The 23835-nt window shown below is 42.4% G+C and overlaps 2 protein-coding genes across 2 annotated transcripts in view; one reads left to right on the top strand and one right to left on the bottom strand.

Moving 5' to 3' along the window:
* mdn1 (midasin AAA ATPase 1) overlaps positions 1-4599 on the bottom strand; it is a 57669-nt gene extending 53070 nt beyond the window's left edge. The window contains 6 exon segments of the mRNA XM_035143470.2: positions 861-1070; positions 1147-1339; positions 1642-1749; positions 2652-2876; positions 3840-4066; positions 4304-4599. Of these exon segments, the coding sequence (XP_034999361.2) occupies positions 861-1070; positions 1147-1339; positions 1642-1749; positions 2652-2876; positions 3840-4066; positions 4304-4399 (1059 nt within the window). The 5' untranslated portion in view covers positions 4400-4599.
* A 79-nt stretch (positions 4600-4678) lies between these two features.
* Positions 4679-16476, top strand: casp8ap2 (caspase 8 associated protein 2). The gene is made up of 10 exons (XM_035144602.2): positions 4679-5003; positions 6629-6702; positions 6936-7016; positions 7165-7265; positions 7611-7685; positions 7930-8045; positions 8297-10830; positions 11875-14629; positions 15255-15354; positions 15471-16476. Exons 2-10 carry the CDS (start codon positions 6669-6671, stop codon positions 15531-15533), a joined length of 5859 nt encoding a protein of 1952 aa, XP_035000493.2. The 5' UTR covers positions 4679-5003; positions 6629-6668; the 3' UTR covers positions 15534-16476.
* The last annotated feature ends 7359 nt before the right edge of the window (positions 16477-23835 follow it).

The following is a 23835-nucleotide window of genomic DNA, read 5'->3' as shown; positions in this document are numbered from 1 at the left end:
ATATCCTGACCTTTAGTTTCTAGTATAGAGAGCTGGATCACACTATTCCCACTCTGCAACTCAATAGTATCTAATTAGACCATGACTGCCTCCTAAATGCCTTCCACTTTCAAACCTCTCATCTCCTGTTAACTGTAGGCATTAAAAATGTTATACTTCAAGGCCGAGCTAAGATGACACTGAGAACATCACGGTGACTTTTCAGGCTACACCCATACCATTCAATTTTCGAACTAAAACAATCTTTGTCCACACCAGCGTTTAGCACCTAATCAGTTTTAATCCACATCCATACTTTAATCCACAATCCACATGACTGCTCATGTATACTGGGTTTGCACTTGCCGGTGGCAACAAGACAGCATGCGCATGCCAGTGTGCATAGGAATTGCTGGAATAATAGCTCATCTTCTTCGCATGTAAACAGTTGGATCATCGTAAAATGCTAAATTTATCTGCACAATAGCTGTTAGTAAAGACAACAGGGTCAGTAACGCTTGTAATTGATTATCCGTGTTGTGTTCCAAACTGGTAGCCCAGGCTAATGCCAGTTGGTTTCTTTTGGAAAACCGCGAAAACAACTAATCAGCGAAAACTAAGTCAAGACCAAAAAGACCCAATCCCCCAAGCTGTTGGGAGTGTCTACTTCATCGTTTCAGCTCTAAAACTTTAGAGAAGTCTGGACGCCAGGCATATCCGTAGCAGAGTTGATACAATCTAAAAAAAACATAGCAGTGTGGATGTAGCCTCAAACTGTGAAAAACTCCAGAGTTCTGACCAGTAAATACATGAGATCATTTTAATGTGTAAAACTGGTGGACTGTTGCTTTTAAGTTTGGACTGATTCCATTAATCCTCACCTTACTGTCAGTTTGATCCCCAAGTTGGACTTTGAGAATCTCTGTGGCTTTCGTATGTCCTGTGATTTCAGCCATAAACTCTACCAAGGCAGTTTTACTGCACCCAATAGGACCCTCGAGGAGCACAGGCTTCTGGGAAGCTACAGCCAATGCCAGTCTTCTCAGGTTACGGCAGGTCGAGTCCACCAGCACCAGATCCTTCTGGTTAACCTATGAACACAGGGCAACATTAGCATGTTTTCCTTCTTTTAAACAGCAGCAAACCATCTATGTGAGCGGTACATACCTTTTCGGCCTGTCTAGGAACTATCCTGGGTAGTACGACACCACAGACTGCCACCACATTCTGGGAAAGGTCCTCGGATACCACCTGGCCCCTGGTAAACTTATTAGCCTTCTCCTGGCGCCACATTACAGAGCCCTGATTGGCTAACACCAGCGCCTTTTCTACCTCCTGTTGCTGAGTTTCTTCCAGCGCTCTGAACAAGAAATGAAAAGTCCAGACATGCAGCTTAAAAAGCATCATTTTGGAGTAAGTTTTCTCATAACAGCTGGGCACATGCCAACAATACCTGATGGTGCTGAAAGATAAAAATGTTTAAATTTCACACAACTTTTTTCAAATTTATAAACTAATTTTATTCAATCATTCAACAGAAGGAATATGTATGTAAAACTAATTTATGACTCAAATTAAATATGTGGCGTTCAAACTTAACATCTTCCATAATACTCATCCCTTAATTTAATAATGGATAACAACAACAACAAAGGTACATACTTAATTTTCATGTGCAGGATCTCCTCGTTAGCCAGGACCTTTCTCAGAAAGATGGTTTTCTGATTATCAGTCATGCGAGAGACCAGTGCTAAACAATGGGCAGTGTATCTGTTGGAGGAAACAATGGAAAAATATAGTGTTGAACTTGTTGGTGGAATAGACATGAAGCTGAACATGTAACACAGACGTAAGACAATATTGAAATTGTAGTAACAGCTAAATGTGACACACCAAGAAAATTGCACTGCAATACTGGCAGCAAATGAGCCACTAAATATATGGAAATTTGCATTTCAGTGAAGTTAACATACTCCAAACCAGATGTATGATTTGTCCATGTCATGTCTCAAAGGATAAGGGGTGTAGCTAATGGATGGATGATCAATCAATCAATCAATCAATCAATCAAATTTTATTTGTATAGCCCATATTCACAAATCACAATTTGTCTCATAGGGCTTTAACATGGTGTGACATCCTCTGCCCTTAACCCTCAACATGAGTAAGGAAAAACTACTTAAAAACCCTTTTAACAGGGTAAAAAGAAGGTAGAAACCTCAGAGAGAGCCACATGTGAGGGATCCCTCTCCCAGGACGGACAGAAGTGCAATGGATGTCAAGTGTAAAGGAGAACATCAAGATAAAGGTTTTAGCAGCATTTAGATCATGGTAATAAGGGAAATAATATCATGTCAATTATCAAGTGCTTCTTCCATCATTACTGTTTCTTACTGTTGTGACACATTATCTATCTGTTTCACACTAAACATACTAGGTTTAAGTATTTTGTAATATGTTGTAGCATTTGAAGTGCAATTAATTTGCCAAAAAGAGACAAACACACAATAAACAACAGCAAAGAATTTTTAAAATATGTTTTAAACAGATCACAATAATATTATCCTGAATTCTTTTCGCCATAATCATGGTGTGGAAATCTGAAATTGACACTACAAAGACACCAAGAGTCCTCTTATCCTATAAGATTTTCACTGTCAGGCCCTACATACCCTCGGACCATGACATCACTGGTGAGCAGCTGGGAGACACAAGGACTCCAGTCCCAGAGCATTCGAAACTTGGCACGATCACTCTGAAGGAAACGTAGAGTGGCACCCATGAGGTCACGCATCTTCATCCTCCTGGGGCCATACTGGACAGCTGATGACTCTTCGCTGGTGAAGAAGAGCCTTTGAAACACTGGAGGGGCACTGTTGAAGTACTTTGCAGCAAACCTTACAGAGAAGAGTAAAACAAAAAATGGTTACAATGACAATGACTGACAATTCTGGGTTGACTTCAGAATGCGGACAGGAGCATTTAGGAGCCGGGGGTCATACCAGTGACCTGGTTAGTAATCGACCTGCTCTACCTCCTGTGTTGTGGAGGGCCCTGAGACAAGAACTGGTCGTACCACATTCATTATTTACGTTTATTTTGTGCTCAAGCAAAGGCCTGTAGTGTGAAGCAAGATTTGTTTTTAGCAAGGTAACTTCAGGTTTTTAATTATAACAGTGATTCAAATCTTACAGGGTAAATTCCCATGGTAACTTATGCTGCACCTCTAACCTGGTCCAAGCAGGTTGAGTTTGATATCAAGAAATCAAAACCTGTGAACAGTCTAACTACTGACAAATAAGATCACTGGGAAACCAGAGTCATCATTCCTACGGGAACCTGACAGGGACAAACGAGCTTACACAGTGACAAATAATAAAATGCAATATATATTTTTATAGATCAGAACTGTTTTGCCTTTCCAGACTTCCGTTGTGTTTCTATGTATATCCCTAGCCTGGCCTTCATGACCAGAACTTATATCTAGTATTTATTTTCTATTCCAATACATTATTATGTACTCGTATTGTTTACTGTAGATTTATCCAAATTTACCTGCAGTATCAGCATTTACCCCCACACCCCTGTTACCCTCAAAGGAAAAGTGGTATAGATGATGAATGGACAGATATTAACAATAAACCTCATATCATATCAAGAATTATTTTGTGTGGCAGAGTTAAATGAGACAGTTGATAACCAGCTCTCTGGCGAAGATTATCCCTGACGCCCAAAGTTAGGCTCAGTGAAGCCAGATCGTAAAAAGATATCCTGGGTATGTTGATCTGGTCACATAGATAATTCTGTACATTTTGTTTACTGGAGGGTGAAAGGAAAAAGGTGGTAGAGGGTCCACTTACGCCTGTGCATCAGGACTGATGCTGAGGAGTTTGCTGAGCGCCACGCACAGGCGCTCGTGGAGGTCATGGTTGATCCTGCCACCGCCTCTGACCCTCTCTGCGTTCCGCTCCAGCAGGTCCAGGATCAGCGGTCGCAGGTGTCGTGCAATCAGCAAGGTGTAATCCTTCTCCAGGAGCAGCTGAGCCAAGCACGCCAGAATACATTGTCTGTCCTGCTGGCTCCATATCTGAGGGGAGAGCATGTGACAGTGAAATATTGATTTATTACCATGAACCAATATTTCTTTACAGATATTTACAGATTTAACCACACAACACGGACTTAAAACAATACGATTAGTACAGTGACTACTGCCATGTGAAGGGAAGGCTACCACATGCCACGTTTTTTTGAGTCTCAATATGAAAACAAACTGTAAACACATCCTTTTACTCCACACAAACCAGGAGGCGACACGTCTTACCTGCTTTGACAGATACTGGCTGAGTTCGTTGTGACTTTTGTCAACATGTCTGGATATGGTGCCCAGTGATGACAGGCTCAATTCTAGATTCTCCATCCTATCATCTGTCGCATGTGGAGCTGCGGTCTACAGCGGAAACAGGCGCGCGCGTCCAATAAGCAGGTTTGGTGTAAATACAGCAAAATGTGAGGTTCATCCCGCGCGTGTGCATCTGAGGTTGTATCACAACACACGCACACAAGCACGTTCCCGTTACTGGTGTTAAAATCCTGTCCACATGTGACTGTGACACAAATGCTTCCGGGTCGGCTTGGCTGCACAACCCTCCCCTCCCCTCGCTCCCCGGACGTCGCGCAGTAATGACGTAGGCGGACGGCAGCGCCGGCACAGCTCGACTCTCTCTGCGAGAAAAAACAACTTTCGCCGGGTTCAAACCTCCTCATCCGCCCTTTAACGCTCCCGATTGTGTCGGAGGGTCGTTTACGAGTGTGAGGCGGCATAATCCCGCTATTAATTATCTCACTCAGGGGTTGACTTTTAGGTTTCTTTTGAATTTTTGTGGAATCGAGCAGCTGCGAGAATACACCCCGAGCAGTGACAGACCGCGGGAAAATGTCGTTACTTCCTGTGGACTAAAAAGTCTTGGCGCGACATTACGGTTGTAAACAACGGGAGGACACACAACAATACAGACAAACAAGTAAGTCAACCAATTCGTACTTGGCTTGTTGCTACGCTACCATGTTTTTATACGGACGTGTATTGTGTGTGTGGAGGATTCACAGTTTCTTCAACTTACACGATGAGCTACACAACACTCTGCTCCAGCAACACCTTCAGTCATAGGTGAAACAGTTAATAAGCAGCACACAGCGACTTGTTGTTTAGTATCAGTAAAGTACTATGTAATGCTAAAAAGCTAAATTACAACATCCTCAGAATAATGTAATTAATGCAGTTCTCAATAAAACATTCCTCTCAAATCCCAATGGCTGGATAAAGAGCTGTGTTTCTACGTCTACGGGTAGTTTTATAGTAGTGAAACGTTTGTTCCACTGGGTTCTCCTCCTTCTTTAAGTTGTAACACCTGATTTAAGTGCTAATTTCAGGAGAGCTCTTGTGAGGTTGCAGGGTGTTGGACAGGGCTGTGGCAGCCATAGTGATGTTAATGTTAGCCCGAGCCCGAGCTGAGGGTGTTAAACATCGCTTTAAAACTGTGGGTTCAGCAATGGCCATTCAGACACTGAGTGCAGCAGCTCTCTGTGGATGGGTCTCTGTCCAGGCCTGCTGTCGAAACGCATTGTTCAACGATGCCTTCTTTGTTCTGACAGTAGTGAACAATAGGGCTGTAGACGCTAACATCCTGCTAACAACACCCCTGTTAGCTTCTCTTTGCCCACTACAGATACTAGCATTTATAGTGTAGAGGTGTACCTTTAAAGGTCCAGTGTGTACGATTAAGGGGAAAGGGATCTATTGGCAGAAGTTGAATATCAAATAATCCTAGTGATGATTTCACTAGTTTGAAATCATCTAAATTGTACAACTTCTTTGCCTTAGAATGGGCCCTTCATATTAAAATACTTTATAATTACACCATGAGGCCACCATGTTTTTTACAGTAGCCCAAATAGGACAAACTAAACACCCTTTGAGTTTTTATGACAACTGAAGGCTACCACAGGTTGTCTTTCATGTTTGGAAGGGGAAGGTGAGGTGAGGGGTATTCACCTTCAACATGAAACTTCACCACTAGATGTCACTAAATTCTACGCAATGAACCTTTAATAAAGCAGCTGACAAATCCAACTACGTTGTTACATTAATGTAAGATTCACATAAAGACATGTGTTCTATTTATGCTACTTGTCAGTGTGGTGAACTGGAAATACGACTTAAACAAGACTTAACAGATTACTCCAGTGACAATGAATGCTGTTACACTACATACAGTTGGATGACTCATCAGGATTAAATTATCAGCACTCAAATGGAAAAACGCTTGATCCTACATTTTCGCATCATGCAACCAGTAGCATCTTTGTATTACATCACATGACCACATCTATCAAACTGCAGTTTGCTCTGCAGACATTGGTAGCACTATGCCAGCACTTTGCCATTTAATAAATGGTTTGGAACTAAATTTAATGAAGCTGTAAGAATTAATCAGGGCTTGATTTGTAAGTGTTTATTAATATAGTCTATTTGTCAACAATTTTGACAACATTCATCAACTTCTCATGTTTGCATCCTTAGGTTTGTTCTGGTTGATGTTTGTACACTAGGAATAGTTATTGATTTTTCCTTTTGCATTGTTACCAGGTATTCTTAAAGAAACTGAGCCTCGGCGATATTTGGCACAATGGAGAACATCAACACTAACGATGTTTCTGGTCGTAAGTACACATCTATTATTCTATTATACATATAGACTGTTACTATTATGTTTACATAGTACTATTTATTTATGAGAAATACTGGCTTGTAATAAAGCTATTGTACAATATAGTATATTGACTAGAAGAGAAGTGGTTTCATTCCAGTTCTCAGGCACAAAAATGTGGATAAAGTGTTGGTGAACCTAACTAATGAAATGCATTTATATGTAAAACATTTATTATTCCCATAGTGTTGGTGCCTGTTGTGAATGTTAATGAAGATTCTGTGGATATCTACGATGACATGGATGTTGGTTTTCACAGCAATGCAGGTAAGAATTACTGTAGTTTCACTTTGGTCTTACAATACAATATTAACACAGATAGACAGACAGAACCCGACAAGCACGAATTCCATTGTCCTTCATTAAGGCTGACTGATAATCTTTCTTATTTCTTGTCTTATTTTGTTTATTACAGATAACTCAACTCCAAATGCATCTCAACTGAAGGATTCTATGGATCTATATGAAGAAATTGTCACAGAGGAGCAGCAGAGTAGAGAGACATTGTACACCGATGTGAGTTACCATGTGCCCCACGATTCCTTTCTCTCTTCTTACTTGTCATAATGTGCATTTTAAACTGAGTGAGAGGCTGAAGATAAATATGTGTTTGCTGTTGGTGTTTTGATTTCTGCTTGGCTCTGCAGGGCTTAGCAGGGATCACTGTGATGTAAATAGGTGAAAGTGGGTTTCTACAAGGTTTAAGTCAGCTAACCCTGTAGCAAATAGTTTAGCAGAGGTGGTGAAAGGGGTTTAAAAAACACCTACTTTGCTGAAATAATTCTGCTGTGTTAAAATGCAGTGGCTGCCATCAGTAGCTGACCGAACATCTCACACACTCTTCTTTTTGTGTGTTTGCAGCTGAAGTCCAGATTCCAAGCAGCTCAAACCCAAATCAAAGAGTTACGCAGGAGACTGGAGCAGGTGGAGATGCAGGTTTGTTTTATTTTCTGTATTTTGTTGGCTGATAAAAAAGGTATCAAGCTTCATACAGAAGATTTCCTAACTCTAAAATGTGTCTAATGCTGAAATGTAAAATAATTCATAACCCTTAAAAGAGCAGATTTCATTTAGTGTTGATAATCTATAAAATTGTTTTATTATGTTGAATTACAGAGTATATTACAATTGTGAAATAAACGCTAAGCTTCTCTCTCTCTCTCACTTTCTCTTTAAACAGAACACGGGGTTGAACACTGAGAACTTCCGTCTCAAAAAGAACATCTGTGCACTTTTACAAACAGCGAGACAGGAGGTGACGCGTAAAGACACAGAGATTCAGAGGTTGAATCAACGGTACGTTTAAAAGTATATATATGTGTGTGTGAGCTAGTGACTCATAACCGTGTGGTCTGTTTTACAATAACGTGTTAGGCTGTTAGTTGATGTCATTGTAAAAGACACCCTGTTATGAGTTAATCTGACAAATCCATGTTGGAATGTCATTTAGGCCAAGTAGCGTCCTTACCACTGTGTTCTGTAGCGCTCTCTACTGATTTCATATCTGTTCAAACATAAATCAGTTGTTAAAACTTTGTTTCCTTCAGGTCAGAGAAAGGTCGTCATCACTATCTGTCTCAAAGCAGTAGGCCCCCTCCTCCTCCTCCTCGCCCACTGTCCACTCCTCCGCCTCCCTCCGGTCCTCCACCACCTCCTCCACGTCTGCCGACTTCACCTCCCAGAGAGAACCAGCCTTCAAGGAATCCTCCTCACTCTGCAAGGACAGAAAGTTCAGCCAATCAGCCCCTTGGCTCCTGCATTGAGACACAAGCTTCTAAAGCACCTTCTCGTAGTCATTCTAAAAGTTCTTCGAGAGGAGGTGACATACCCGACAAACATCCTGGGCACTCTGTCAGCAAGTCCTGCAGCAGTTCATCAGGCCAGCACAGTGATTCAGACAAACACAAGTCCAAACAGAGAGAGGACAAATATCAAAGTCATAAACCATCTGAATCAACAGACAGACGACCTAAAAGTGATTCACATCCCAACAAGGACTGTCATGCCTCTGAGAAAAACAGGTCTCATAAAGCAGACAAAGACACAGGACGGAAGCACGACTCCAGGTCATGTAAAAGCAGGAGCATCTTAAATGTTGAGGGACACCACAGATCAAACCGGAGTAAAAGCCCCCCACCAGAGATTATACGCCATGCATCCCCCTATGATGACACCAAAGGGAGATGTCAGGAAAGGAGACAAGACAAAACCAAAGTGGCCCTGTCGGACTGTGAGCAAAGTGCAGCTCGCAGTTCCAAAGAGGGCAGCCGAGATCATAGAAAAATAAAGAGTGATGATGGACGTAACCGTTCAAATTCCAAGGAGCGAACAAAATCCTCTTTGAAACAGCACACCGAGCGCCACACTGATTCCCCCAAGGAGAGGGAGGGAGAGCGACCCCTGAAGGATCAGCAGAAGAAAGAAGAAAGACGACATGAAGACGATGACAGCAGAAAGCATAAAAAGAACAAGCTTTCAGAGATGAGCAGAAAGAAACAGAGATTAAACGAATCAGACAAAGGTAAAGATGTCACTAAGGAAAGTCAGGAAAAGACACACAATGCCTCAGAAAGAGCATCTAAAGAACCACGTATCCCAGATAACAGCACTGTGGAAGAAAATAGTCCAAACAGGAAACTGTGTTTCATGGAAACATTGAATCTAACCCTTTCACCGATTAAGAAGCCAGTGTTGCCCATCGATGCCGGCCAGGACGTCCCCACAACGAAGGACAAGGTGGCTGAAAACAAAGCAGATGATGAGAATTTGCAGTTTTATGTTGAAGACATGTGTGTCATAGACGAAGCAGAGTGCAGTGAATTAAACTCTGGACCGGAAGATGTGGCACAGCAGTCATCAGATATCCCCAAAGAATCAAGCTCTGAAAAGACACACAAGAGGTGTGATGATGCAGAAGATGTCCTGGAAAAGAACAAGTGTCTGAGTGAAGCTGCAGCTGGCAAACTGCTTGAAGAAATTACGGTCCAAACTACCTCAGCATTCAGCCAACCCCTAAATACTGCAGAGAGTCAGCAGAGTGTACATCTTACACCAAAATCACTAGAGGGTAGTTCTCCGAAGACAACAGAGAGCAACATCTCAAAGAGTCTGACCTCAGACAGACGGGTGGATAAATCTAAACCAGTGGAGGTGACAGACAATATCAGTGACACCCGAGGAAGTGTCTCCAAACAACACACAAGCAATTCCCTACTAAAAGTGAACCCTGGAAATACAACTGAGGAAACCGTGTCTGAGCCTGATGTTCTTGAGTCAAGGACAGTGGAGAAAAGCGTCCCTGTGGATTCAGTTGAAGACGCTCCTACGGCTTCACCCTCAAAGGAACCCGCTGTAGCTGAAGATGTTCCTGACAGTCCCAGACGTCAAAAGATTCCTGCCGCTGCTTTGACACCGGTCTGTCAGCAAGGACTCCATCCTTCTGCTTCAGTCACTTCCATTCACAAGAAAGATCCCAGTCATATGGAAGTAGCTGAAGATGTTCCTGACAGTCCCAGACGTCAAAAGATTCCTGCCGCTGCTTTGACACCGGTCTGTCAGCAAGGACTCCATCCTTCTGCTTCAGTCACTTCCATTCACAAGAAAGATGCCAGTCATATGGAAAATGGTCCTAAAGACACAGATGCTGTATCCAGTACAATAAGCCTGGACTCACTTCCACAAGAAGGGCTGAGTTTACCCGAGGCTATTTTAGTTCTAACCCAGACAAACGAAGAGGCTAACGACAGCAATACTATCGTCACTGAGCCGAGCTCCTCCACCGGCTGTATCGCAGTGTACAAAGTCAGCAGCACGACAGAGGAGACGGTCCTGCCAGGAAACTCCAGTGGCCTCGCTTCCACCCCAAAAAAGAGCTTCGGTCCTGGAAAGAGTCGAGAGAATAATGTCAAGCCTTCCAGTTCAGTGCCACTGCTTCATGACGAGGACTCCATGATGCGCACACTCAGCAATCTGAAGAAAATCCCCGATGCCATAAGCCCTCTGAGGAGCCCGATGCGGATAACCAAGAGAAGTCACATCCATGTTCATGGCAAGCCTGGTCATGTCAAGAGCCTCCAAAAAGGTAATGTCAGCCTGATATTGAAGCCAAAGTTGAATTTTACATTCATGCAGGAGATTAGAGTGGCAGTTAGGGGCTTTCAGGCCTTTTGTCACATTTTGAAAAAAAATATTCACAGTCCAACTTTGTATTAGCACTGTAGCATAAGGGATTAAAGGGATAGGTCACCGAAAAATGTAAATTCACTCGTTATCTACTCACCACTCTGTCAATGGAGGGTTGGGTGAAATGTTTGAGTCCATAAAACACTTTAGGACTCTCAGGGGTAAACATTGTTGCAGCCAAATTTACCTCTTCTTCAGACGTTATAAAACAACAGAAAAAACATAACATGCCTCCACACTGCTCGTGTGGTGTCGACAAGCCCCGACATTCATATTCGACCTTTCTGTGAACTATTCCTTTAGCTAGAAATCGTGAATGAGGTTCACTGTTAAATGAAAGCGAGAAAGAGCTTCTCCAAACAGAAATGCAGCATCTCCCCTCAGGTCATTATGTGTTCAGGTTACATCAATACTCTTCTCGATCACTATCGATTTTTCTTTGAATGAAGTATCCATGCTTGGAAACGGCATAGGTCCAAGTGGATTTGCTGCCACAGTTTGTGAACACTGCCCTCAACAATTTGAACGTACGTTTCAGGATGAAACTGTGGGAAAGGTTTACTGCTAGATGATACCTAATCACACCAGAGAGTGTGCAGTGTGTGTGCCTGAGCATCATTGACATATAAGTGTCAATGTAATTTTTTTTTATGCATCCGACATCAGTATACGCCAATGCTACAAACCAAGGAATGCAAATTACATATTACAAAATTACTACTGTAATCATAGATCTGTCATCTCAAATAGCAGCGACTGTTAATCATGTTTTATTTTCCCTCTCTAATTTATGAGTTATGATCCGAATCGACAGAAATGTAGATCTTTTACAAGATAGCGACCTTTTAATGCTATGATACAGTTACTATACTTATGACCTGCTAATTCGTAACTACCACAAATGTTGATTACAGTTTGTTTTCTCTCTCACCTTCCTGTGCAGATTTCTCCATCACACCCGTTGATGTCAACTCAAAGAAGTTGGATGTAAACAAAGAGAACAAATATCCTGGTTCTCCTGCAAAGCTGGACATCCACAATGTGGTGGACAAGGTGTCTGAGATGCCTTCAAGTGTCTCTGACACTGAACTGGAGGAGGGGGAGATTTTAAGTGAGAGCGATGAGGCGGCTGCTGGTTCCCCACTTCCTGCAAACAAGAAGGTGAAGTTGGTACGACCTGTCAGAAATAAACCAAGTCCCAAGTCTGTGCTGAAGAGGATATCTGAGGAAATGTGTGTTGGCTCAAAAGAAACCAGTGAAGAACCAGGTAGTTCAACACGAAGTCCAAAGAGTCGTTTTAAAACGGTTTGCCCTGCAGCATCCAAAGCTTCCTTTTCCAACATGGAGGAAATAATGGAGACATTCAGGTTGGTTCGCAGTGAGATCCGAAAAAAGTACATGAAGCTTCATAAAACCTTTCCCAGGAAGAGCTTCAATGGCATAATGGACAATTATCAGGAATCTTTTTTAGAGTTTGTGGATGGTGCTCATTTTGGTGAGATATGCAGTCAGGCAGTAGAGCTGAAATCCAAGCTGAAGAATCTGATTGTGCCCGTGTTTAGCAAAATGTCAAATAATGGCATCGTGAAACGGATCTTTGAACAGCAAGCAGTCGACCTGAAGCAGAAGCTGTGGGACTTTGTCGATGCCCAAGTTGACTGCTTGTTCATGGACATTCATGCGACGCTGCACTGTCTTTGCAAACCAGCAAGAGCTCCGGCTGAGAAGAAGAAGCCCGCTGGGAACGAGGAAGTATCCGCACAGCCGTCTTTAAAGAAGCCTCACTTTCAACAGAAGGAAGCACAGTCCTCTCCAACCAGCATGAATCAAATCAAGCCTTGTACTGTAGTGCCTTACAAAACAGGGCTTGGAAGCAGAGGCAAAGACATCAGAATCACGCACGAGGAAAAAGACTGCAGCAGTGCCCCACATCTGACAAATACACAATCTGTGACTGACTTCCCTCCTCGTAAAACTATTCCTCCAACTCCAGAGAAAAATAGCATGGCCTCTTTGGTTGTCTCTCAAAGTGGCTCTCTGCTCGACAAAACCGACTTTGAACTGCTCACGGAACAGCAGGCCTCCAGTTTAACGTTCAACCTGGTGAGAGACTCTCAAATGGGAGAAATCTTCAAATGTCTTCTCCAAGGATCTGACTTACTAGAAAACAGCAGCATCACAGGAGACAGCACAGCATGGTCCCTCTGTACCCCGAGGAAGGATGGAGAGAGGTTCATCAGCATCACCACTCCAAATAAATTTGACTCTCCGTCTAAACTGCGTACCCCGTCCAAATTTAACACCCCCTCCAAACTCATCGCTACCTGGTCCAGCATTTCACCTCGCAGGATGTCTTCTCCCCGGTTGAAAGAGCAGATCCCCCTGAATCCAGCTTTATTTGACGAGAATTGCTTGTTAGAGCTGCCAATGGAGAACAAAATAATGCTGCAGTCCAGCTTGTCTTCTCAAAGGTCCTATTCCATACTGACTGAAGATCTGGCTGTCTCGCTCACCATTCCGTCACCCCTCAAGTCTGACAGCACTCTCAGCTTCCTACAGCCATCAAGCATGCGCAACATGTCCACTCCAGAAAGCGTCATCAGTGCGCACATAAGCGAGGACGCCCTGCTGGACGGCGAGGACGCCACAGAGCAGGACATTCACCTCGCCCTCGACACCGACAACTCCAGCTGTGGCTCCGGCAGCAGTGTGGCCTCATCAGCACACGCCTCATCTTTCTTGTTCAAGCCTGACGTGCCCATGCAAGCGTTAGTGATGGAGAGGTCCAACGATCACTTCATCTTGAAGATCCGCCAGACAGCCGCGACGCGTGCAGACGTCACGCTCACTGCCGATGAAAGCTTAAGTCAGACACTGACAGAAGAAGATCACCAGCATAGAGAAGGAGACATAGCAGGTGAAGAAAGTCAAACAAAATCGGTTTTGTGGGACAAGTCGCAGAAGGGAAGTACTGTGTCACATGTGGTGCTATCTGACAACAGTCTGTCTAACTTTGTTGAAAGCTCTAGGATCTGCCAGGCTGCCACAGGCTCAGAGCTTTCTAAGTTTGTTGAAAGCTCTGGGATCTGCCAGGCTGCCACAAGCTCAGAGAGCTGTGTCACTCAAGATGAAAGCCAGACACTAAGTAAAGATCCCTCCCACAAAAAAGAAGACGCGTCAACTCAACAGAGGAACGCACGTTTTAGTTTTTCTGAGGAGTCACAGCCACTGCCAGGGAAAAAGGAACCCATGACCATTCCTTCAGACAACAGTTTACACAGTGGTGCTCAAAGCTCTGTGCAGATTGGCCAGGCAGCCCCTGGAAAAGGTGTCGCTACAGAGAGTCAAACGCACCTCAGAGTAGAAGACATGCAAACTCAAAGAAGTCCGTCAAAAGCTCTTTTGAGTGACTCAGAGAGAAATGCAATGGAGGCATCAGAGTCTGACAGTGTCCCAGAGAAGATGAGCAGCACACCAGAGAAAGACCAGTGGGATTGTGACAGAGGCAGAAAACGGAAGAAGCACCAAGATCAATTGAAAGCAAAGCGGCCCAGAAGGAAGGAGGTGGAGATTACAGAGAAGATGGTGCCTAAAGACGATAATGAGTCCATATCGTCCCCAATGAGTTTGTCCCCCAACAGCCTCTCAGCCAAGAATGTTGTGAGGAAGAAAGGCGAGGTGGTGATAGCATGGACGAGGTCAGTAGCTGATTCTGAATGAACTTTAATACATCTTAAACAAGTCCCCACATTTTTTCTAATAGCTTTTGATTGTCAAAACACCTGAATCACTGATGTACACAGAGGCAAAGAGAGCACTTTTACAAGGTTGTGATTGAATTGGATTTGTTTTTACTTTGAGGTATTTCTTCTTTTACTCAAGTAAAGAATCTGATTATTTCAGTCATTACAAGATTATAAAGTCAGACCTGTGCTTTTTCTTCTTCTTACTCCTTCGTGCAAATCTATATTCTAATCCCTGACGCACTTCTTTCTCAGATCTCAAAGCCACTTTTAGCCTTTTTTCTTAACAAATTCCACCTCAGAACCAAAGAGACAAAGTTTTGGCATTTAAATTATTAGTTGGGACAAAAGAATTGTTCTGCCTCTGGTGCTAAACTTGCATCTGTGAGTCATGAAGAAGTCATTTTGCATTATTGTCTAATGACTAATAGTTAAATTAAAGGAGTAGTTCAAAGTTTGGACAAATTCACTCACTTGCTTTCCTTTTAAGACTATGTTCTCATACTTTTGTGTTAATTTTGGATGTGGTTAGCTTTGCATCTATTTATTGTAAGTCACATTGTTTTGCTTCTTCTTGCAGAGATGAAGATCGAGCGATTCTGATTGAGCTGAAGACAAAAGGGGCTTCACGTGACACTTTCTCTGCTCTGTCAGAAAGACTGAGCAAGCCGTCAGGACAGGTGAGTTATTCTGTTCCTTTTAGTTTTTTAGGTTATTTTTATGCATCATACTTAAAGATTGCAGGCTGCGATGAAGGAACACCCAGTGACCCCGTGTACTTTTTTCCTTTTCTCAGATCGCTCACAGGTTTAATCAGCTCATGAAGCTTTTTAAGAGGCATGAGAAGATGGACACCTGACGCCTCACACTGCTGTGCTTTGTCGTATGCAAATAGTTCTTGTTTCCATACACATCCTGTAGCACCAGCGCAGGTATGTAGGCTGCTGTTCACAGGACACAGTGCAGGACGATGTGAACACAGGCCTGGCGGAGTCATTACATGGAGAACCACATTGTCTACAACGACCGTGAGGATTTGATGGCAATCATACTCCGACTGTCGGCTCAACAGAAATATAGATATTCATCCGTGATAGATTTAAAATCCAGTCACTGTGTGTGAACTTGTTTTGCTCTGGATACTGAACTGTACCTTTTTGAAGAAGTTCAATGTTTGAAAAATTCACAAATAATTACTTTTTCAGCTCAACTGACAAGATATCATATGAAGGACAAAACAATCAACATCAGTGTTGTTGTTTTTGATCTTTTGTTTTTTATTATTGCACACTACAATAACTTCATCAGTATTGGTTCTGGATATTTGCTGGTCCTCAGACTGATGTGACTCTGTCCTCAGCGCAGCATCTGTTCATCTTTGCTACCTCTGTCTTTGCAGATTTTATATTTTGCAAAACCTCTCAAGCCAGTTTTACGTCTAGTTCCAAACTTACATGTTCCTCAAAACAGCAAAAACTACCTTTTCATAATTGATGACTTACTTGACCTATGGGACTGAATTCTGTGTGTGATATTTTGGATGTGTTTTTTTTTATTTGAAGTATTTGAGGGGAGGGGGTGGGGCGTGTGTGTGGTGGTGCTGCTTAACATCTTTAAAGGTTATTAAAATGATTATATGCCCAATGATGTAAGATTATCTCTGTTAATACGAAGTACAACTTTTATCTGTGGGCCTACTTGCTATTTCCATTGACTGATCCCATTTCCTATAAACAGCATGGAATGCAATATTGTGAATATTGTACATAATTCTTTATTGAAATTAAAGTTTTATTTATTTATGCTGTTCTTGTTTATTCTTTTTTTTTTTTTTAATTGAGGAAATAAAAGATGTAAAAGTGTCACTAGAAGTAGAAGACACTGTAAATTGCATTCACTATGACACAAATATTCATCAAGTGGGCCACAAAGTACGGCAATTGAGGCCAGTGCCTAGGGGTGCCGTTTATAACGAGCAGACCGGACGGTGACATTAAGTAGACGACTGAAGCAAACTAATTATTGTGCCACTTATTTATATATCTTTATCTCATATTTCACTGTCTGACTAAATACACTGCTCAGTGTTGTTCATGTGCCATGCTGTGTAAATTAGTGATTAGTCAGTAAAATCAAAAGTCCTTTTAAATACAAGTCAGATCCAATCATTTTGACTTAGTTTTGAAGTTTGAAATCTGGCATATGGATACTGGACCACTTATAATTTGTAGGAGAAGATGTCTTCACATCCTTAAGTATAAGTACTAATAACACCATGTAAAATATGCCTGCTTTCAACGTCCCACCTTATCCAAAACACAGGAATATTGTCACCAAAATATACTTACAGAACCAAAATAAAAATATTCATCTGCCATAAAACTGCCAATTTTCTTTTGTGTATAATATTGAACACTTTTACTGCTAACAATGGTGTTTTACGTGCATTTCTTATCTGAAAAGTAACTTGTATCACAGCTATAATAAATGGTAGAGTAAAATGTACAATACAATAAAATTACAAGAGAATAAAACATAAAATTTAAATGTATTTAGTAGTTAAAGGGAAGGTTGAGACCATACAGAGGAGAGACTGAAGAAAGAGGAGAGGAAAAAATCCTTTTAAGGGAAAGAAACCTTGATCAGAACCAGGCTCTAATAATAGCTGTAGTAATTCTATGATAATATTACTGATTATAAAAATGATAATGAAATGGTTTTGAGCAGGACCATAGTTGGTTTGCGATCAGACTCAGAGAGAGGAGAGAAATGACAATGGGAGGAAAACAGTCTGAATATGTATCAGACATGACAAAGCTTTTACTGTTCTTTGTGCCAAAAAAGAAAATTCTGCCTGAATTTGATCATCTGGGACAGGTCACTTTGTAATGTGGGACACTTGTATTAGGCCTAAAAAAAAGTCTTACTCACCTTGAATTGTGCATGTCAAGCTCAATATTACCAATTTTTAAAAATCATTATGAAAAAATGACTAGGAGAATGAATAAGAAAATGTATATTGTTTATAGAAATGTCATTAATTCATATTAACATGTAAGTCATATTTTTTCATAAAGAACCCCTAACCTAAATAAAGAATTTATACAATCAATTAAAAACATTCTATTAAAGGTGTATCACATTTTAAAACAGACAGGGACAGACTGTATTTACCATTAACTCCTATCTGACAACTGCAGCTATGTTACATCTCTTTAGTTTATCCTTGTTTTTTACTTCAGGAAGTCACTAAATGTATATTTCCCTCATGTAGAGAATTTAAATAACTGTCCCAGATTACACAAAACATGATGTCCCACATTATCAATCATGTTTGATAAAGTGGGACAACTAAACCAAAAAATGTTTAGGTCTAATTTCTGACAGATTTATATCCTTAACATTAATCTTGTCAGAATCTTATGTCATTGACCTTGTCATCTAATTCCAAGAGGGGGCTTCTGGATGACACTTGCCCCGCCCCTTTCTCTGACACCACCTCCATGAAGTCATGTGATTTCAGTCACATGATGTCCATGCTAACCTATATTAAAAGTCCTGTTGACTAGATTTAGTTAGAACAGGATATTTACAAACTGAAGCTTCAGTGTCTTATTATAATGATCACGATGATGATGATAATGACTATGTTGAAGAAGAGGACGGGGGACATCTGAGGGCCAGTCAAGCCAGGCAGCAGACTAGGCCACCACCACAGACGGCGCCATACAGACGCAGTGACCCCAAGTTGGTACCAGTCACCCCTGATGATGACATCGAACACGATAAGAAAGTGTACCCCACAGCGGAGGTTTATCTTACTGTAGGTGGTCACACTTACCTCCTACCAGTAGCTTTAGTGCCCAAATTACCAAATCCTGTTATCCTACCCGGGGTAGCATGTAATGTGGTCACAACTCGGGCTCAGAAAGTGAATAAATCCCTTGAGGAGTTATCCTTTTACCAAGCTGAGTTAGAGGCAGGGCTAGCCAAGCAACAAAGGTCCAGAGCTCAGAGAAGAAGGGAAAAGGTTTGGACTACGGCTAGGGGAAAGCAGGAGGAGGTCACAACGCCCAGCCAGTCCCTAAATTTTCACATTCCCTCTGATATAGCAGTCCTGCAGCAAGCTGACCCGATGCTAAAACCATGTTGGGACAAGGTCTCAGAGGTTTAGGGTGAGAGACAGGGCAAGACAGACTGTTTCGCTGATGCTAGCTATATAGTTAAAAACAGTGTTCTCTATCAGCGTCAGGGGAAGATTGAGGGCTTAGGTTTGCCACGGAGCCTGACACACAAGGTCACGAAGCTAGGTAACTCTATCCCTTGAGCAGGCAACATGGGACTCCCTTAGAAGGATTGCCAATAGGTTTGTTTGGCCAGGCATGTATACCCAGGTGAAAGATTTTTGTGCTTCATGTGAGACATGTCAGCTAACTTCACCTAGGGTAGTAGCCCATGCACAGCTTCAGCCATTACCTGTAATTGACACCCCATTTGACAGGATAGCCTTGGATGTAGTGGGGCCCCTTGAGATAAGTTCCACAGGCAATAGACACATCTTGGTAATTTGTGATTATGCCACCCGATAACCAGAAACCTTTCCCCTCAGATCTGTTAAGGCTAGACAGGTTGCAAATTGTCTTTTGTAGTTGTTTTCATGGGTAGGCATACCTAGGGAAATCCTTACAGACTGTGGCACAAACTTCCTATCCAAATTTCTGCAGCAAGTCTATCAGTTGTTAGGGGTTAAGGGTATTAAGACCACCCCATACCACCTCTAGACAGACGGACTGGTCAAGAGGTTTAATCAGACTCTCAAGAATATGCTGCCGAAGTTTGTGCACAGGCTCTGATTGAGACCAATGGCTGCCATACCTGCTGTTCGCATACTGTGAGGTGCCACAGGCTTCAACAGGGTTCTCACCATTTGAGCTTCTCTATGGTCGCCAAGTGAGGGGGCCACCAATTCTTCTGAGCCCACTGTGATGGATGTGTCCCATCTCCAGTCAAATCAGCAGAGGGCGGTAGGAGTATTACTAGATCCAGAGCTGTTCCAGGAAAAACCTGGTTTCACAATTCTTGTGCATCACAAGGTTCACCTTGCTCAGGTGAGAGATTGAGCTCATGTGGCAGCTCAATGGGAATAATGGGAATAATTGAAGCTTCAACCAGTGAGTGGTGCAGCCCTATTGTGTTGGTCCCAAAGAAATATGGTTTGCTGAGGTTCTGCATTGACTTCAGGTACCTCAATACAGTCTCCAAGTTTGAATCCTATCCAGAGCCCTGCATTGATGAGTTGCTGGAAAGAGTGGGGAAGTCCAAGATCATCACCACCCTTGACCTGAGCAAGGGGTACTGGCAGCTGGTCCTGCCACCTGAAACCAGGGAGATGACAGAATTTAGAACACCCTTTGGCATGTTTCAGTTCAAGGTGATAACTTTTGGCCTCCAGGGGGCACAAGCAACATTTCAACACCTCATGAACCAAGTTTTGAGGGAGGTGCCACAGTTTCTAGCGGCCTTCTTGGATGACGTTGTCATCTTTAGCCAGACATGGGAGGAACATGTGGCTCACCTTCGACAAGTCCTTCACCTAATCAAGACTGCTGGGCTCTCCATCAATCTTGGAAAGTGCGCTTTTGTGAAGCAGCAGGTCGAGTCCCTGGGACTTGTTGGACATGGGGTTATCATGCCTCGAGTGGGGAAGGTGGATGCAATCCATGCCTATCCTGTTCCCACCAGCAAGAAGAAGGTGGGGCTTTTGGGATGGTACAGCAAGTTTATACCCCACTTTTCTGGGAGGGCAGCTGTACTCACTGACCTCAAAAAGGCTTCAGCCCCAAACAGAGTGTGATGGACGGAAGAGTGTGACAGAGCCTTCAAGGATCTCAAAGGTGCCATCACAAGTGAGTCTGTGCTCCACACTCCTGACTTTTCTCAACCGTTCACACTGCAGACAGATGCTTCTGGGGTCGGCATTGGGGCAGTGCATCGGCAAACAGGCATCCACTGCTGTTCCTGAGTCACAAGCTCCTGGACCGGGAGACAAGGTACTCTACAGTGGAGAAGGAGTGCCTGGCCATGAAGTGGGCCATTGAGTCACTGAGGTACTACTTGCTGGGACGTCACTTCGTCCTGGAAACAGATCATCGTGTTTTGCAGTGGCTGAACCGGATGAAGGACTCCAACACACGCGTCACAGGGTGGTACCTGTCCTTGAAACCCTATGACTTCACAGTTCAGTATCGGGCAGGGAAAGCCAATCTGGTGGCAGACTGTCTCTCCCGTGTACATGAAAATTGAGGTACTGTACTCTTGGGAGAGGGGAGGAGGAAATGTAACGACAGGCTCGCCGATACTCAATACTTTAATTGTTTACCTTCATTAAAACATTTCTCTTGATATGCATACTTAAAACACAGTAAATTATTAGAAGAGTGTTTATTTATTGTTTGTTTGATGGTTTGGTTGCGTGCTGCGGGTAGTAGAGTCTGAGGACACAGCGGGAGACGATGGTTGTGGCAACGCGTCGCTCGCCTGTAAAAAACACAGAGTGCACATTGATTATGTATTCAATGTGGTGAAATGTTGGTTAATTGCTAAGTATAGGAGACTCTATATAAAGTGACAAGTACTGGAAAATTAAGATGTATTGTCAGCTGTTAACTTACCTCTGTCTGCTTTCCTCTCTCCCAGGGTGTTTGGGCAAAAGACTTCCCTGGGGGCACGAATACCTTTTTTTATAGTTCCGGGAGGGTTTATTGTATATTTATAGTTGGGATTATGTGTGGGGTTCTTGGAGATGGTATGTGCCGGCTGAACTAACTGACAGCCACCTGTATATAAGGCAGCCTGTCTGAGGATGTGGGGGATACGTGGATACGTGAATGCTGTATCACCTGTGCACCAGGGTGAATACAATTGTTTCAAGCCTGAACTGAACCTGTATCGTGTGTTATTCCTCTCTGGACGCCTTTACCGCTACACACAAGTCATTTCACATAAAGAACTGTTTAAAAGTATGTCAAAACTATTGTAACAAATGCAAACCTCATGTTAAACAGCATAAATAAAACAAACATATGTAAATGCTTTTTAAAAGTAAATATTAATAACAGTGTAATGCAGTTTAGTTGACAAATATGAAGACATTTATGACACAGCACAAAACAAGAGGGGGAATTAAACTTTAACAACAACAACAACAAAGTAAACGTGTGTGTGTGTGTTTAATACATATTTGAACATAAATTGGAACATATCTGATGTGGAAAGATCTATGAGAGACAATCAAATAAAGACTAAGTTCCAAAATAGAACATTAAAGGGACTAGTTACAGATAAAAGGCATAGCATGTTGGAGTGACTTTGATCTTTGTTGGGATGACAGAATTGTAGCAGTTCATTTCTCACATGACCTCAGCTGAACACACTTCACCTGCGAACAACATGTATTTCTGAAGATGATTTAGTGCCGACATTTGTGTGGAAAAGATAAATGTACTTCGATCAAAATGCATCGAAATGCACAATCAGCTGAGTGCACGGCAGCAGACAAACGAAGTAAGTATACGGCAAACACACACACATGAAGAGCGTGTTGGTAATTTCGTAAGTGAGTAAATGTACTCAATTGCTATACTGTAGCAAGAGTAATGCTTAAGTGTAATATATAATAATATGACAGTGATATCCTGCCTCTACAATGATTACTTTGATACTGTGTGTACTAAATACAGTTTTAAATGCTTGCTTGCAATTAATTGTTATTACTTTTTATTTTTGCTCCTTAAAAATCTGGATGTGCTACTTGAGTGAAGAACCTGAAAACTGAAGTCTGAGTTGACATTCAATGAGATTTTTCTCTTGTTCAGAGGACGTCACTCTTCTTACTCTCTTAGAATATCACTCATTGAAATGGTCATGAGGCAATAATCAGTCACTTGTCTTCATGTGGTCGTAGAACAGAAACCAAACATTTATCTACATGAACGTAATTGATGCTTCAGCTACTTGTGTTTGCATCATGTATTGACTGAATGAAACCCACTGACTCACATGTTGGGACATGCACACATTCTCATCCTTTCTTACAGAACCAAAGAAGTCAGGGGTCCAAAGTGGTGACCTGCTGTTTAGCAAGAAGAGTTGCTACATTATTCTGGAAATTATTGGCAAAGGAAACTTTTGCAAAGTTGCCAAGGGCATGAACTTGTGCACAAAGCAGGATGTTGCCGTCAAGATTTTCAAAACTGACACAAAAGAATTCACGAAAAGAGAGGTTAATCTTTTAGTGCCAGTTCAAGTTTTTTGTTACATTTTGTCTCGTTGAATAAATGAACTGCTAATTCAGTGCTGTCCCTTATTAATGTTCCTTCTCCCAGATCAACATGATGGATGTCCTGAGCGTTCTGGACCCAGTCAAAACCAACATGGTGCACTTCTATGAAAACTTCCAGCAGAGAGGACACACCTGTCTAGTGTTTGAAAAGCTGGACAGGAATCTGGACGAGCTTCTCAGTCACGGACGGAAAATGCCACTGTCTGTCAGTGAGATACGGCCGATAGCGCACCAGGTAAACACACACAAAGAGTTTATAATATATAAGTTTTGGTAGTTTACTCAGGATTTAGATATTAAAATGTCTTCATGTTCCTTGTTGATCTGTACACATCTATACGCTGGTCTACATTGTGTTTAATCTACATTTCTTCCTCTGGCCCTGCAGCTGCTAACGACCTTAGAAGCCCTGAGGGGACTCGGGGTCATCCACTGTGACTTGAAGCCAGATAATGTGATGCTGGTTAACCACCAGAACGAGCCATTCCGGATCAAACTCATAGACTTTGGCTTGTCGTTAAGGACCTCTGAAGTGAGACACGGCATGGTGATGCAGCCTCTGGGTTACAGGTCGGTTCAATCTGCGAAGCTCATCTTTGCACATGTTTGCAGTTCAGTGTTTCGGCTGTAAATGATTGTTGAGTCAGTTTTAAATAAACACGTTGAATCTGATAATGTCCTTAAGAGCTCTTTTTGGTCTTGTCCTCTACAAACAGGGCACCTGAAGTCTCCCTGGGTCTCCCCATCTCCGGAGCAATCGACCTGTGGGGTCTTGGGTGTCTTCTGTCATTATTGTACCTCAGGAAGCACCTGTTTAGTA

The sequence above is a fragment of the Hippoglossus stenolepis genome, chromosome 20 (assembly GCF_022539355.2).
Source record: "Hippoglossus stenolepis isolate QCI-W04-F060 chromosome 20, HSTE1.2, whole genome shotgun sequence".
Taxonomy (NCBI): Eukaryota; Metazoa; Chordata; class Actinopteri; order Pleuronectiformes; family Pleuronectidae; genus Hippoglossus; species Hippoglossus stenolepis.
This window is presented reverse-complemented; position numbering and strand designations above follow the sequence as displayed.

Coding starts and splice junctions, on each gene's coding strand:
- casp8ap2 (XM_035144602.2), top strand. CDS start 6,669: ATGGAGAACATCAACACTAACGATGTTTCTGGTC. Junction 7,266..7,610: donor GAGAGACATTGTACACCGAT/GTGAGTTACCAT, acceptor GTGTGTTTGCAG/CTGAAGTCCAGATTCCAAGC. Junction 14,630..15,254: donor GTGGTGATAGCATGGACGAG/GTCAGTAGCTGA, acceptor TTCTTCTTGCAG/AGATGAAGATCGAGCGATTC.